Source organism: Zeus faber (assembly GCF_960531495.2).
Source record: "Zeus faber genome assembly, chromosome: 17".
Taxonomy (NCBI): domain Eukaryota; kingdom Metazoa; phylum Chordata; class Actinopteri; order Zeiformes; family Zeidae; genus Zeus; species Zeus faber.
Window position 1 is genome coordinate 30,974,254 of NC_137204.1, and position 16,559 is coordinate 30,990,812.

The 16,559-nt window shown below is 45.5% G+C and overlaps 1 protein-coding gene across 1 annotated transcript; it reads right to left on the reverse strand.

Annotated features, from left to right (window-relative positions):
• Positions 1-388: 388 nt before the first annotated feature.
• Positions 389-16,535, reverse strand: ythdc1 (YTH N6-methyladenosine RNA binding protein C1). Its single transcript, XM_080018315.1, has 17 exons — positions 16,388-16,535; positions 15,630-15,728; positions 15,190-15,443; positions 14,826-15,071; positions 14,436-14,736; positions 13,291-13,353; positions 12,325-12,419; positions 11,064-11,172; positions 10,846-10,963; positions 10,671-10,755; positions 10,334-10,584; positions 8,181-8,260; positions 8,056-8,092; positions 2,448-2,487; positions 2,294-2,356; positions 1,907-2,149; positions 389-1,550 (listed from the first exon to the last, which is right to left on the reverse strand). The coding sequence occupies exons 1-17, from the start codon at positions 16,413-16,415 to the stop codon at positions 1,308-1,310; spliced, it is 2,355 nt and encodes a 784-aa protein (XP_079874441.1). The 5' UTR covers positions 16,416-16,535; the 3' UTR covers positions 389-1,307.
• Positions 16,536-16,559: the final 24 nt, after the last annotated feature.

A 16,559-nucleotide genomic window follows, 5' to 3' on the forward strand; every position in this document is an offset into this window, starting at 1 on the left:
CCTCTAAGAACATCTAGTGACCTCTAGCAAACCTCTACTAAGAACATCTAGCGACCTCTGCCGACCTCTAAGAACATCTATCGACCTCTGCTAACCTCTAAGAACATCTAGCGACCTCTACTAACCTCGCAACCGCTACTGACCTCTTAAGAACATTCTGCGCTGCTACTGACCTTGAGCAACCTCTAAGAACCTTAAGCAGCCTCTACTGGAGGAAGCTGCAGCTACTCAGCTCTTCTGAGATGTTGCCTCCAAGGGCAACATGGACCAGCAGGAGGACGGGTGGAGGAGGGGTGGAAGGGGAGGATGGATGGAGGAGGACGGATGTTAGCTAGAAGTTCAAAACACAGAAACCTTTTTATTGACACAAACAAGGGAGACGTTTTTCAGTTTCTAAAACTTTATTCCAACAGGAAACTTTATCACATTTCCACCATTTTACAGCCACCGCTTTGTGGTAAAAAAGACAAAACATAAACAAGTAAACAAAACAACACCTACGCTTCTCTTTCACAGCCTCCTTTTTGCTGCAACTAATACCAAAACGATCAAATCTTTGGGAAACTTTTCTTTCTTCTTTAAGGAAACAGGAACAAAAGCTGTTGTTGAGTTTTCAGTGACCGGTGTGTTCACGCTGTTGTTATGACAACGGAGATGCGACGCAAACCAAAAGGGAAATATTTGTTTGTGATTGACGACAACAAAATATTTACAGAAACAAAAACTAAAAACGACCGAAGAAGCAATGTCGAGTTAAAAAGAAAAGAAGGGTATTTACAGTCACACCTGTCGACGCCCATGTCCTCGGCGTGGACCTGATCGCCCTGTTACCATAGCAACAGAGGAGCGCAGGAAGTATGTCACCCACGCTGACGTTTTCACATATTTTCTATGTATTTAATAAAAACTAATATTTTGGACTGAATTCCCGAACCCAGCTCATCATCATTCAGCGAGCGCTTCCACTCCTTCTCCCCCAAAACTCGCAGAAATACAAACCACATTTTGTAAACAAACAAAACAAAACACAGTGAAGTAGGATTTCATACGATGCAGCCAAACTCACATTCCCGGTTTTTCGGTTTCCAGCGGCAACGCAGATCTCACTCCCGTGTCACAGATTCAACATCTTTTTGTTTAACGCAACAAACACAAAATCCACAAAGTCAATGCTGGATGAACGTAAAAAACAAAAACACTGTCTGTACAACCACCACTCTACTAAGATGGCCAACTAGTTAGCATCATGCTAGGAGAAGCATCTAAAAGCTAGCGAGCCTATTAGCACGCTACGCTAGTTCCTTCCTTCACCGGCGGTACCTCGCCCCTCGCTCCTTCTCTCTCTCCCTCTCTCTGGGTCGCTCCCTCTCTCCCCCTCCTCCTCCGCCCCCCCTTCGGGAGGAGGATGCCCCCGACCCCCCCCTCTCCTCACCCCCTCCTCCCCGGGAGCCCGGACGCTCGCGCTCCCTCTGGCGCTCGCGCTCACGGCGGCTGGTGACGACGGCCTGAGTGCGGCGCAGGAAGTCATCCACGCGCATGTCGTAGTCGTGCTGAGGGAAGAGAAAAGAAACAAGTGGAATGAGTTAGCGTCAATGTTAAAGCGGCTTTCTATGGAACCAAGGCGTGGTTAGCTAGCTGCTGGGAACCAGGGCTTGGCTAGCTAGCTGCTGGGAACCAAGGCTTGGCTAGGTAGCTAGCTGCTGGGAACCAAGGCTTGGCTAGCTAGCTAGCTGCTGGGAACCAAGGCTTGGCTAGCTAGCTAGCTGCTGGGAACCAAGGCTTGGCTAGCTAGCTAGCTGCTGGGAACCAAGGCTTGGCTAGCTAGCTAGCTGCTGGGAACCAAGGCTTGGCTAGCTAGCTAGCTGCTGGGAACCAAGGCGTGGCTAGCTAGCTGCTGGGAACCCACCGGGCTGGGGGCAAAGGCGCGCGCTGCCCTCTTGTCACGGAAGCGCGCGTCGTGGTGTGCAGGTGGTGCTCCAGTGTGGTGGTGATGGTGGTGTCCGCCGCCCCCTGCTGGCGGCTGCTGCTGGTGGTGCTGGTGGTGGTGATGGGCCGAGAAGGAGGCCGGGTGGGGGGGCGCGGTGTGGTGGTAGTAGGGAGGCTGGTGGTGGTGCGGCGGGGGCGGGGCGTCCACGCCGGGATACGGAGCCTGCGGGCACGTAGCATGTAGCGTTAGCCTACATGCCAATGGTGACAACGGACAAACATGATTGTCTAGCTAGCTAGACAGGAGGTCAGACAGGATGTGAGAGAGCCAGACAGGAAGTGAGTCAGTAGGTCAGACAGGAAGTACCATGGGCTGCCATGTTGGGGGGGGTCCCACGGTGTGATACTCCCTCATGTAGTCGTTATAAGACTGAAAAGAAACGTTCAGATACGTTAGAAACATCAATCATTTCAATTGGAATAAAAAGATCAATAAAATAATCCACTGATCATCATCTCACTCCGTTCAGGAAGACGTCGCGTCGCACTCCAGAGAAACGTCTGAAAGACAGAATCAATCACCTGATCAATCAGCTGATGGGCTGGTTGCATAACAAAGTATCTATTTTTAGTGGACCTTCAGCACCATGTGAACCTTGTGAACCTTAAAGATGCCTCTTCAAGATGGCTGCAGGTATTGTGACCGAGCCTATTGCGCATATTTTCAATTTAAGTCTCCAATCAAACACAATAGCTACAGTGATATGGACACTGGTATATGTTCATTAACTACTTGTAGACAGAGACACTGGTATACGTTCATTAACCACTTGTAGACAGAGACACTGGTATATGTTCATTAACCACTTGTAGACAGAGACACTGGTATACGTTCATTAACTACTTGTAGACAGAGACACTGGTATATGTTCATTAACTACTTGTAGACAGAGACACTGGTATATGTTCATTAACTACTTGTAGACAGAGACACTGGTATATGTTCATTAACTACTTGTAGACAGAGACACTGGTATACGTTCATTAACTACTTGTAGACAGAGACACTGGTATACGTTCATTAACTACTTGTAGACAGAGACACTGGTATATGTTCATTAACTACTTGTAGACAGAGACACTGGTATATGTTCATTAACTACTTGTAGACAGAGACACTGGTATATGTTCATTAACTACTTGTAGACAGAGACACTGGTATATGTTCATTAACTACTTGTAGACAGAGACACTGGTATACGTTCATTAACTACTTGTAGACAGAGACACTGGTATATGTTCATTAACTACTTGTAGACAGAGACACTGGTATATGTTCATTAACTACTTGTAGACAGAGACACTGGTATATGTTCATTAACTACTTGTAGACAGAGACACTGGTATACGTTCATTAACTACTTGTAGACAGAGACACTGGTATATGTTCATTAACTACTTGTAGACAGAGACACTGGTATACGTTCATTAACTACTTGTAGACAGAGACACTGGTATACGTTCATTAACTACTTGTAGACAGAGACACTGGTATACGTTCATTAACTACTTGTAGACAGAGACACTGGTATACGTTCATTAACTACTTGTAGACAGAGACACTGGTATATGTTCATTAACTACTTGTAGACAGAGACACTGGTATATGTTCATTAACTACTTGTAGACAGAGACACTGGTATACGTTCATTAACTACTTGTAGACAGAGACACTGGTATACGTTCATTAACTACTTGTAGACAGAGACACTGGTATACGTTCATTAACTACTTGTAGACAGAGACACTGGTATACGTTCATTAACTACTTGTAGACAGAGACACTGGTATATGTTCATTAACTACTTGTAGACAGAGACACTGGTATATGTTCATTAACTACTTGTAGACAGAGACACTGGTATACGTTCATTAACTACTTGTAGACAGAGACACTGGTATATGTTCATTAACTACTTGTAGACAGAGACACTGGTATATGTTCATTAACTACTTGTAGACAGAGACACTGGTATATGTTCATTAACTACTTGTAGACAGAGACACTGGTATATGTTCATTAACTACTTGTAGACAGAGACACTGGTATACGTTCATTAACTACTTGTAGACAGAGACACTGGTATATGTTCATTAACTACTTGTAGACAGAGACACTGGTATATGTTCATTAACTACTTGTAGACAGAGACACTGGTATATGTTCATTAACTACTTGTAGACAGAGACACTGGTATATGTTCATTAACTACTTGTAGACAGAGACACTGGTATATGTTCATTAACTACTTGTAGACAGAGACACTGGTATATGTTCATTAACTACTTGTAGACAGAGACACTGGTATATGTTCATTAACTACTTGTAGACAGAGACACTGGTATATGTTCATTAACTACTTGTAGACAGAGACACTGGTATATGTTCATTAACTACTTGTAGACAGAGACACTGGTATATGTTCATTAACTACTTGTAGACAGAGACACTGGTATATGTTCATTAACTACTTGTAGACAGAGACACTGGTATATGTTCATTAACTACTTGTAGACAGAGACACTGGTATACGTTCATTAACTACTTGTAGACAGAGACACTGGTATACGTTCATTAACTACTTGTAGACAGAGACACTGGTATACGTTCATTAACTACTTGTAGACAGAGACACTGGTATACGTTCATTAACTACTTGTAGACAGAGACACTGGTATACGTTCATTAACTACTTGTAGACAGAGACACTGGTATACGTTCATTAACTACTTGTAGACGGAGACACTGGTATACGTTCATTAACTACTTGTAGACGGAGACACTGGTATACGTTCATTAACTACTTGTAGACGGAGACACTGGTATACGTTCATTAACTACTTGTAGACAGAGACACTGGTATATGTTCATTAACTACTTGTAGACAGAGACACTGGTATATGTTCATTAACTACTTGTAGACAGAGACACTGGTATATGTTCATTAACTACTTGTAGACAGAGACACTGGTATACGTTCATTAACTACTTGTAGACGGAGACACTGGTATACGTTCATTAACTACTTGTAGACGGAGACACTGGTATACGTTCATTAACTACTTGTAGACAGAGACACTGGTATATGTTCATTAACTACTTGTAGACAGAGACACTGGTATACGTTCATTAACTACTTGTAGACGGAGACACTGGTATACGTTCATTAACTACTTGTAGACGGAGACACTGGTATACGTTCATTAACTACTTGTAGACAGAGACACTGGTATATGTTCATTAACTACTTGTAGACAGAGACACTGGTATATGTTCATTAACTACTTGTAGACAGAGACACTGGTATACGTTCATTAACTACTTGTAGACGGAGACACTGGTATACGTTCATTAACTACTTGTAGACGGAGACACTGGTATACGTTCATTAACTACTTGTAGACGGAGACACTGGTATACGTTCATTAACTACTTGTAGACAGAGACACTGGTATATGTTCATTAACTACTTGTAGACAGAGACACTGGTATACGTTCATTAACTACTTGTAGACGGAGACACTGGTATACGTTCATTAACTACTTGTAGACGGAGACACTGGCATACGTTCATTAACTACTTGTAGACGGAGACACTGGTATACGTTCATTAACTACTTGTAGACAGAGACACTGGTATACGTTCATTAACTACTTGTAGACAGAGACACTGGTATACGTTCATTAACTACTTGTAGACAGAGACACTGGTATACGTTCATTAACTACTTGTAGACAGAGACACTGGTATATGTTCATTAACTACTTGTAGACAGAGACACTGGTATATGTTCATTAACCACTTGTAGACAGAGACACTGGTATATGTTCATTAACCACTTGTAGACAGAGACACTGGTATACGTTCATTAACTACTTGTAGACAGAGACACTGGTATACGTTCATTAACTACTTGTAGACAGAGACACTGGTATATGTTCATTAACTACTTGTAGACAGAGACACTGGTATATGTTCATTAACTACTTGTAGACAGAGACACTGGTATACGTTCATTAACTACTTGTAGACAGAGACACTGGTATATGTTCATTAACTACTTGTAGACAGAGACACTGGTATATGTTCATTAACTACTTGTAGACAGAGACACTGGTATATGTTCATTAACTACTTGTAGACAGAGACACTGGTATATGTTCATCAACTACTTGTAGACAGAGACACTGGTATATGTTCATTAACTACTTGTAGACAGAGACACTGGTATACGTTCATTAACTACTTGTAGACAGAGACACTGGTATATGTTCATTAACTACTTGTAGACAGAGACACTGGTATATGTTCATTAACTACTTGTAGACAGAGACACTGGTATATGTTCATTAACTACTTGTAGACAGAGACACTGGTATATGTTCATTAACTACTTGTAGACAGAGACACTGGTATACGTTCATTAACTACTTGTAGACAGAGACACTGGTATACGTTCATTAACTACTTGTAGACAGAGACACTGGTATATGTTCATTAACTACTTGTAGACAGAGACACTGGTATATGTTCATTAACTACTTGTAGACAGAGACACTGGTATATGTTCATTAACTACTTGTAGACAGAGACACTGGTATATGTTCATTAACTACTTGTAGACAGAGACACTGGTATACGTTCATTAACTACTTGTAGACAGAGACACTGGTATATGTTCATTAACTACTTGTAGACAGAGACACTGGTATACGTTCATTAACTACTTGTAGACAGAGACACTGGTATATGTTCATTAACTACTTGTAGACAGAGACACTGGTATATGTTCATTAACTACTTGTAGACAGAGACACTGGTATATGTTCATTAACTACTTGTAGACAGAGACACTGGTATATGTTCATTAACTACTTGTAGACAGAGACACTGGTATACGTTCATTAACTACTTGTAGACAGAGACACTGGTATATGTTCATTAACTACTTGTAGACAGAGACACTGGTATATGTTCATTAACTACTTGTAGACAGAGACACTGGTATATGTTCATTAACTACTTGTAGACAGAGACACTGGTATATGTTCATTAACTACTTGTAGACAGAGACACTGGTATACGTTCATTAACTACTTGTAGACAGAGACACTGGTATACGTTCATTAACTACTTGTAGACAGAGACACTGGTATATGTTCATTAACTACTTGTAGACAGAGACACTGGTATATGTTCATTAACTACTTGTAGACAGAGACACTGGTATATGTTCATTAACTACTTGTAGACAGAGACACTGGTATACGTTCATTAACTACTTGTAGACAGAGACACTGGTATATGTTCATTAACTACTTGTAGACAGAGACACTGGTATATGTTCATTAACTACTTGTAGACAGAGACACTGGTATATGTTCATTAACTACTTGTAGACAGACACTGGTATATGTTCATTAACTACTTGTAGACAGAGACACTGGTATAATACTGTATACTGTAACCTGTCCGTCTACAAAGATAACAACTGGTTACTGTAGCCTGTCTGTCTGCAAAGATAACTGCTTGTTGTAACAGATAAATGTTGACAATTTGACCAAACTGACTAGAAAAAAAGACTAAAACATAAGACGTTTCCTTTATATTTGTATTATATTTTCGTTAGTTTTATCTGTACATAATGTCTTTTTTTTCTATCTAGTTTTAACTGAAAGGTATTTTCAAACCTAGTTTTAGTTTTTAGTTAACATGGTGCAAACACATTATGGTAAAAAAGGTGTGAAACATACTGATGGTGGTAGTCGACAGTTTTCCAGGTTCCATGAACGCATCACTTCTGACATGCATGACAATTTTCCACAAATTGACATGAAAAAAGCAAAAACCATGAAATGGTTTCCAACTGACGCGATCCGGTTGCCATTGACAACCGGGCAACAGTTACTGATGAGCACTGAGAACTTCAGAAGGAAAATGGAGGCGGGGTCCACCTCAGGTTTCAGAATAAGGGCGTTAGATGGAGGACTTTCAGAATCAGAGCGCTACCTAGAAGACTTTCAGAATAAGAGCGTGACCTAGAGGACTTTCAGAATAAGAGCGTTACCTGTCCACGGGGGCATTCCTCAGATCCTGGATGAATCCTGTTGGAGTGGAAACAGACAACAGTGAAACCTGGATCCAAGGTCTAAAGCGTAGCGTGGCGAGATAGCATGCTCACGGCTAGGTGACCTGGTCGCTGGTTGAAGTCCGCCGGATGCTCTGTGCGCTGCCGCTTCCTGCCGTTCAGCTCATACTCATCTGGGCGTCGCCTACATGGGGGTGGGGGTGGGGGGGTGAGAGGTTAGCGAGCGCTAGCGCTAGCGCTAGCGGCGGCACTAATACATTAGCTCTGGATGCTAGTTAGCATGGTGCTGGAAACAAGCTCGTAGTGAAACAGTAGCTAGATACCACAACTAGCTGGTTAGCATAGTGATTATAAGACCATTTAGACCCCATAACCTCCAACCTGAGACTATTTAAACCTCATAAATTTAAGAATATCGATTGTCCTTATATATTGAAATTTGACACTTAAGTCCACACACACACACACACACACACACACACACACACACACACACACACACACACACACACACACACACACACACACACACACACACACACACACACACACACACACACACACGTCAGCCATTTTTTGGGGGGTGTGTTGGTGAAGAGAGTTGCAACATACCGCTCGACTTCCTGCAGTGGGAGGGGGGAGGGGGTGGGCTTTGCAGGTGAAGCCCCGCCCACAAAATCCATGAGAATGACACAATACACACCAATACAGCCCTTTCTAGTTGGGGGTGGGGCTTAAAACACAGTTCATATCAGGGGGCGGGGTCAAAAAGTCCTTTGAAAAGGGGAGGCAGCCATTTTATTTCAGAATCCAAAAGGGGAGGGGGGCCCATGGGTGACGAGAACGCCAGCAGTCCAATCACAAAGGCCACGCCCCCTCCGCTCTGTAGCCACACCCCCTCCTTCCCAACAGGAAACCTCAGAACCAGAGTCCATTAAAAGTCCGTAACACTTACACCTTTTTCTTTCTATCTCTTTCTGCGATCCTGGACCAAAAGGTCGCCATGGTAACAGAGGGGGGTGTGGTTTGGCATCGTGCGGTGGGGGGCGGAGCATAATGCTCAAACCAAACCTCAAAGTCCAGGTTTTTTGGAGGTAATTTTCCACAACCAACAGTTCCAAAGACTTTTCTAGAACAGTCCAACCCGAAACCCCGCCCCCACCATGCTGGATCCACCCCCACGGGCCCCGCCCCCCGCCAGCCAACCGACCGACCGACCGAGTCCATCAAAAGTCCAAACCATCAAAAAAGTTGAAATAAAAAAAATTTAATTCGAACTGAACTTGACCTTTGACCTCGACGGCAAGAAGTTGGGATTTTGTAAAGGGGGCTGAGTTTGGGGTTCAGGAAAGGGGGGCTCAGTCCAAAAGGTGGGACTTATTAACAACAAATTCCCTGGTTCAGTCCCTTTGGCAACTTCTCTTAATCGTCCATTTTTTTCTCGTGAAAGCTCGACTTCTTAATGAGCGTTTCCGGTTTCTACGCGGGAATTGCGAGAACAAAGTCCGAACTCGTGCGATTTCCTGCAAAGAGAAGAGTTTTTTAGGAAAACACACAAAAGATGTTCTTTAACCTTTAACGCTAAGAAAAATTTACTGGAACAAATTCCAACTCACGGATGCGAGATCGGGTAAAAACGCGATGTTTAAGATGTTAACACATCAAAACATTTGTTTTGTTCGGAAACAGCCTTAGGAATTATCCACGACTTTGCGAAAAACTATTGAGGCTAGCAAAGATTGATATTTAAATTTCTTCTTTAAGTTTTGCAATTCCTACGACTGTCAGAAAACCTCGGAACAAATTTAGAAAAGTGCTTGATTATTAGCTGCATGCTATCCGCTAACCGCACGCTGCTGAGTAGACGGAGAAGCGCTAACTGTTAGCGGAGTTGTAGGGGTATTGCCAGTTAGCTAGTTTACCAGCTAGCTAACCAGCTGAACTGAGTCGTACCACTGTGGGACTTGATGCTAACATGCTAACCGGGGTCCCCCTGGTGTCCGGCTCCTGCTGGGGCGTCGTGGTATCCAGACAACAACACCGCGAACAACGCGACAACAAAATTCACAACAACCCATTGCCCCTCCCTCAAGAACCCAACACCACCCCCCCCCCGTCCTCTGGGGGGAGGGGAGGTATGGTCGTCCTGTGCTGTCCTGTCCTGCGTTAGCTTGCGTGCTAGCTCATCAGCTAGCCAGGGTGGAGCTGGAGCCACTAGCCGCCGCAGCTAGTGGAGAGGGGGCAACGTTTTGCTAACCTTCCCGGCGGCGCGTCGCGGTGGGCCGGGCGGCCTCGCTCGGGCCGCGGGCCGCCCGTGGGACCTCCTCCTCCTCCTCCGACCCCCCCTGGCAGGGAGGGGGGGTGTGGGTGGTGCGGGTGGTGGTGGTGGGGGGGGGGCGAGGGTCTCTGCAGGCGGCGGCGGATCTTCCTGGCGACGGGTCCGGTGTCCACGCTGTCGTCCAATGGGAAGAGAGAACAGAGCTGGGAGCCCACGTCGGGCTGGATCTCCTGGAGGGGGCGGATCACCATGAGTGTACTAGACTGTCTCCTAGCTAAAAGTACAAAGCTACTGATTGGACCCTTTGTTGGTTTACCTGTCCGTCGCGTCCGATCTTGACAGGCTTGTGCTCGTTCCAGGGGTTGGACAGGTGGACCGTCTTGGTGAAGGGAAGCTCCCGCCTAAAGCAACAACAACAATTAAACCAACGTCAACAACAAACAAATAACAATCCACTTCCGTTTTCCTGAGAAGCTTGTTAGCATTAGCACCTGCACAGCCAGTCGATCTTGAAAACTCCGCCCAGCATCTTGGCGTTCATGCCGGCAGGAAGTACCCAGTGGATGGGAGAGCCGCCATGTTGGGACTCGGAGGAGAGGCGGGCGAAACCTGCGGGGACGCAAGGACGCTCGTCATGCGGGACGGTCCACCTTAAGGAGCTTCTTTTCTAGCCTGTCTCCACTACTTCCTGTCCTGATGGGGGCCTCACCTTGGAACTTCCCGCTCTCTCGGACCGAGAAGACCAGTACGACGCTCCTGGCCGAGCGGAACGCCGCATTCAGCTTCTTCTCATTGACAGGAAGTGTCGACCACACGCCCTAAAAAACACATAATACACTATACATTTATAAACATATACACACACGAATATCAGGGCTGAGCCACGCCTACATAGTCAAATATCACAATATTCTTTGTGACAGACATCCTGATGTGGACGTCTGAGGGAACACACACACACACACACACACACACACACACACACACACACACACACACACACACACACACACACACACACACACACACACACACACACACACACACACACACACGTGCTTGTTAACACAAATAGCTAATGAGCCAATCACATGGCAGCAGCTCGTGGCATGGAGGCATGTAGACATGAGCTCAGCTTTCCAGGTGTCGTACTTTGTCTCCAGGCATTTTGCAGCTCTGGCCAAAGGGAGCAGCACAGCGTGATCTGCGCTCAGCTGTCGTTCCACATCTTGTGATTATAATATATCAGCATGTTATATAATGTCACAGAGAAAGAGTTTGACTTTTGTTTCCTTCGTTTCTCACTTTGATGGAAACAAAAGTAACTCAGAGTTGGAGTTTTTTCAGTTTGAGTGCCTTTAGTTCCTGTCTTATTTTCCATTGTATCCTACTTGTATGAAACTACCTTTTAAACAACTTAGTGAAGAGAACTCTGAACCCAGAGGGTGCAGCGTGCACTGGATGGTCGATGCTCGTTGACGCCCGTCTTAAAGATAAAGCGACGCACTTGGATGACAACACCCAGGAAGCGGAAGTTACCAATCGATTCTCCTTGGAATAATCCATTTGTGAATTGTTTGTGAGCAGAATCAAAATACGTAACTGAATGGATTTTTTCTTACACCCCTAAAACACACTGTGGATGGGATGGTTTGAGCAGCCACACCTGACCTGGATCTAGATGATTGGGATCAGGGTGGCTGCATACCTGATGCTGGTTGGTTGGTCTCAGGAGCAGCAGGTAAAACCCCCATCCCCACACTCACTCAGGAGAGGAGCCCTGTCATGACGTGTTCCATCTGCTCCTGGCTTGTTCCAGCTGGCCCACTCTCTACAATAAACTGATGTTAACAACCCTGTGTTCTGTGATGGAGGTCCCACGCACGCACGCACGCACGCACACGCACACACACGCACACACACACACACACACACACACACACTTCTGATGTGATGTCATCTGATGCTACCTTGGCCTTGGCGAGGGAGACATTCTCGTGGTTGTTGCTCTTGATCAAGAAGTAGCGAGCGTCGCGCAGGATATAGCGCAGCTTACTGCTCGGGGCTGAACAACAACAAATAATATCACATTTAGAACCAGCACAACAACAAATTCAAGATAAAGAAATATAATAATATATAAAAGTGAGAGAGAAGTATGAGTAGTTATGATCCAGAGTAAGGATTCAGGTTATAACCCTAAAGGGCTGAGCCACATCAAGTCAAATATCATACTATTCTTTATGATGGACATCCTGACGTGGATGTCTGAGGGAACTGACCGGCGCCCATGTTTATACAATATTTATATAAAAATGTTTGCAATTCTGTTGCCAAATAGGGACAAGGACAGGACAATCTAATAATATACAAGACTAATATAATAATAATATAAAAATCAGCCCTGAGGGATGGATTCCTAATAATAATAATAATAATCATAATCATCATAATAATAATTATAATAATCAGCAGCCAACTCGGGACTAGTGTCCATTGGAGGCCAGGTACGGGCCAGGTACAGGCCAGGGTCGCCAGTCCTCTCTCCCGGCCTGTGACCAAGGCAGGGGGGCTAAGGGGCACTATCACTTGCCCAAGGTGGAGCCCCAGACTAGTGGAGGGAAGGAGTCATCGGACTTCTCCATTCTAGTTCAGCTCCTGCCAAACTAGCCACTGCCAGAGTTGTTCCACATGTTTTGAGTGGGGGTCCTTACTGATGTTACATGGAGGAAACCCCACGTGAGCATGGGGAGAACATGCAAACTCCACACAGAAAGGACCCTCATTGGGAGATAACCCACCGTGTTCCCCAGGTGGGGATCCCAACCCAGGAACTTCTTGCTGTGAAGCAACAGTGCAATTTACTGTGCCACCGTGCCCATAAATATAATAATAATATAAATAATCATATTAATCATCATAATAATTCCACTCACTCTCCATCCCTTTGCGAACAGCTCGAACCGACGACGACAGTTTCTCTCTTTTCCTGTTGGAGCCTGATGAGGAGAGAAGGGATGAGGTGGAGGAACGACAGTAAAAAACAGGAAGAGAGCAAGAGGGAGGGAGAGAAAACCGCTGAATTCAAATACAAACCATGGTTCATCCTGGAGTAGTACATGAAATTCAAGGACTTCCAAGTACTTTTTAAGCACTAGTTTTAATTTTCAAGGTGGTCTTCTTAAAGGGAACCTATTATGCTCCATTAACACCAGATAATAAAGATCTCTGAGGTCCCCAAAACATGTCTTTGAAGGTTTTGCTGAAACAACCACTTTATGCATTATTATTATTATTATTATTATTATTATTATTATTATGCATTCTAACATGCCTCTAGAACCCTCTTGTTCCAAAACCGGCTGTTTTTGTGGGTGGAGACACCCACCCAATCCCTGAGTTCTGTGAGCCAATGGGGTTTGAGCATTGCTTCTGGGTTCTGTTGTATTTACTTTGTAACTTTCACTGATTTCACCTTATCAATCCACTACAATGTTTGAGTGAGAAATAATCAATCCAGTTTCTGAATCGTCATCATATTTACATCTACAGCCTCATTTCAAAGTTTGTTCCCACTTTGGTTGCCGTGCTTCAGGCTTGTGGGAGACCCGGACAGCGCACCGGGACACGGCACGCAGGGTTTTCTATTCCACGTAAACTTGGGAAAATGAAATCAAATAAATTTAATGAATAAATACATCTAAAAACCTTTGTAAACGGAGCGTTCAGAGCATTTAATTCACAGAGATGACTGTCATTAGTGGACCTCATTATCTGACACTTTGACCACATCTAATATCAACATCCCATAATGTAACATTATATATATGACAGGAAATAAGGAGGGGAGAAAAGGTCCCCTTTAATAAAAATATAATATGATCTTCGTCTCATTGTCTATTATTTATGAGTTTATGACCTACAATTTCCTACCGTGCTGGTATTTTATATGTTATTTATTTGAACAACAACACCAGGGAATTCCACAGCTTAAGGCTATTTTTAAGGAACTCCAGAACATAACAAAACAAGTCAACACACCCAAAACAGGAAATAAACAGGAAGTGACCCCCTCCCTCACCGGATCCGTCAGACGCCGTCCCAGAATGTGGCGACTCCCCGTCGGAGAAGGCTCCGCCCCCTCGCCCCCTGGCTCCTCTTCTTCTGGTCCTGTGTCGCCGCCTGGCTCCGCCCCCCCCCCTGACCCCACCCCCTGGGGAGGAGTGGGACGTCGCTGAGGTGGAGCGCGAGGTTGCCGACGGCGACGAGGCTGCGGAGGACGAGCGAGACGAGCGGGAGTCGCCCGCCTCACTGCGTGTATCGTAGGCGTCCCCACGGCGACGGTATCCCTCCTCGCCCTCCTCCTCCTCCACTTCCTCTTCCTGTATAGACAAGGGGGAGGGGGGGGGTGAGGAAGAGTGTCCTAGAATGTCTCCTCGCTCCTCGGAGACACAAAGCTGATCAGGCTCACCTCCACCTCCTCCTCGTCTTCCTCCTCCTCATCCTCATCTTCCTCCTCTTCACCCTTCTCTCCCTCCTCCTCCTCCATCACTTCCTCTTCCTCCTCCTCCTCTTCCTCGGCCACCTCGTCAGATCCATACTGCAGACCTTCCTCGTGCTCCTCGTCTTCCTCGCCTTCCTCCTCCTCTGACTGACCGCCGCCATCACCACCGCCCTGGTGGGCGGGACTAGTGCAGCGCTCCTCCCGCAATAGCTTCTGGGGAAAAAAACAGGCACACAGTAAGCATCACTGTTAGCGGAGTTTGCTAGTGTAACGTGCTACCTGGTTAGCTGTACAGACTAAGCCAAGCTCTACCAAAGATGACTCCACTTACCTGCTCTGCCTCGTGGTCCCGCCCCTCACGGCGGCGGCCAGGTCCATCATCGTGACGTCGGACCCCTCGCGGCCGGCGATCCAAGTAGTAGTCTGGCCGGTAGCCGCTAGCAGTACGGCGCCCACGCACCGCTTGAACTTTCTTAGCTGAGGAGGGGAGCGAGGGCCTCCTGGAGGGCCCGGGGCCCCGCAGGCCAGAGGAGCGGAGCCTTTTTGGCTCCTGGGCGTCCAAGTGCGACGACTTCCTCTTGGTTCCTGGAGGGGGGGGGTTCAAAGGTCAGATCTGAACCTCAGAGACAGGAGACTGTCTAGGAGCTAGGAAACACCGTAAGAGACAGTCCAGGACAACGTCTCCCGTCTCCTACAGCCAATGTCTCGAGACGGTCCGGAGTCAAGAAGGCAGCCTCGAGTCTAGGAGCTAGGAGACGAGCTCGGACACACCTTTCTTCTCGAGGTGTCTCTCGGTGTCAGGGTTGTAGAGCTCGTCGTCCTGATCCGGAGCGTCCGTCAGGATGTCCTCCAGGACGTTGAGCTCGCCGTCTGGGACACACAGACAGGTGGACATTACAGCGGATGTGCACACTGACGGTGCTGAAAGCTTCCACTCTGCTTTCAGACCGTTCTGACTCTTGGTTCGCTGCTTCTACACCAAACACATGTTTTACCTTTGGGACATTCATTTATTTCACTGGTTATTTTCACTTTGTGAGTTGCAGGTTCACTCTTTAGCCGGAGTGACTCCAGAATCATTTGAAACATTGTGTGTTCGCTCCGATCGGATCGTTCGAAAGAGAAAAACAACTACGACGTTTGGGCAGAATAGTTCTGATCAATAGGATTCTAAATAGGATCGTAGAACACACGTTTACCTCTGATTATATGCTGTATGTTTAATGTACATTACGACCGTGATGATGGGAATAAAAATCATAGAAAGCTTTGATTAGCCGATTAGCCAAGACAGCGCATGCTAGCGCGACGTTTCGGCTAAAAACACAGCAAAGCAGCAACACGTGGCCGCATTCCACAGAGTTTACAATCGGTTTCTAAAAAACATATGCATATATGGATTATTATATTATCATCTTCTATTTATGTTACATTAAATCATATTTTATGGTATGAGTTTCCACACACACAGCACTCCGCTAGCATGCTAACAAAGCGAGGCTAGCTGAGATGCTAATGGATTAGCTCACCTTTCTCTTCGCGTCTGTCTGCCGCCATGTTGGTTTGTATGTCTTTATTATTGTTTATATCTTTTTATTGTTTTTCATCGAATAAAACCATAAATAAAATCATAATCTTCTCGTTTCGCCATATAAAGCACACGGGGCTGGAGGCGGAGCCTGTGAAGCACGGGACGTCTGA

What these genes read in the sequence shown, in the direction of transcription:
- ythdc1 (XM_080018315.1), bottom strand. Translation starts at nt 16,415, where the DNA reads ATGGCGGCAGACAGACGCGAAGAGAAAG. An exon ending in AGATCGGACGCGACGGACAG is followed by an intron (nt 10,585 to 10,670) that starts GTAAACCAACAA and finishes CGCCCCCTCCAG; the next exon opens with GAGATCCAGCCCGACGTGGG. An exon ending in GCGCCTTTGCCCCCAGCCCG is followed by an intron (nt 1,551 to 1,906) that starts GTGGGTTCCCAG and finishes CTCTTCCCTCAG; the next exon opens with CACGACTACGACATGCGCGT.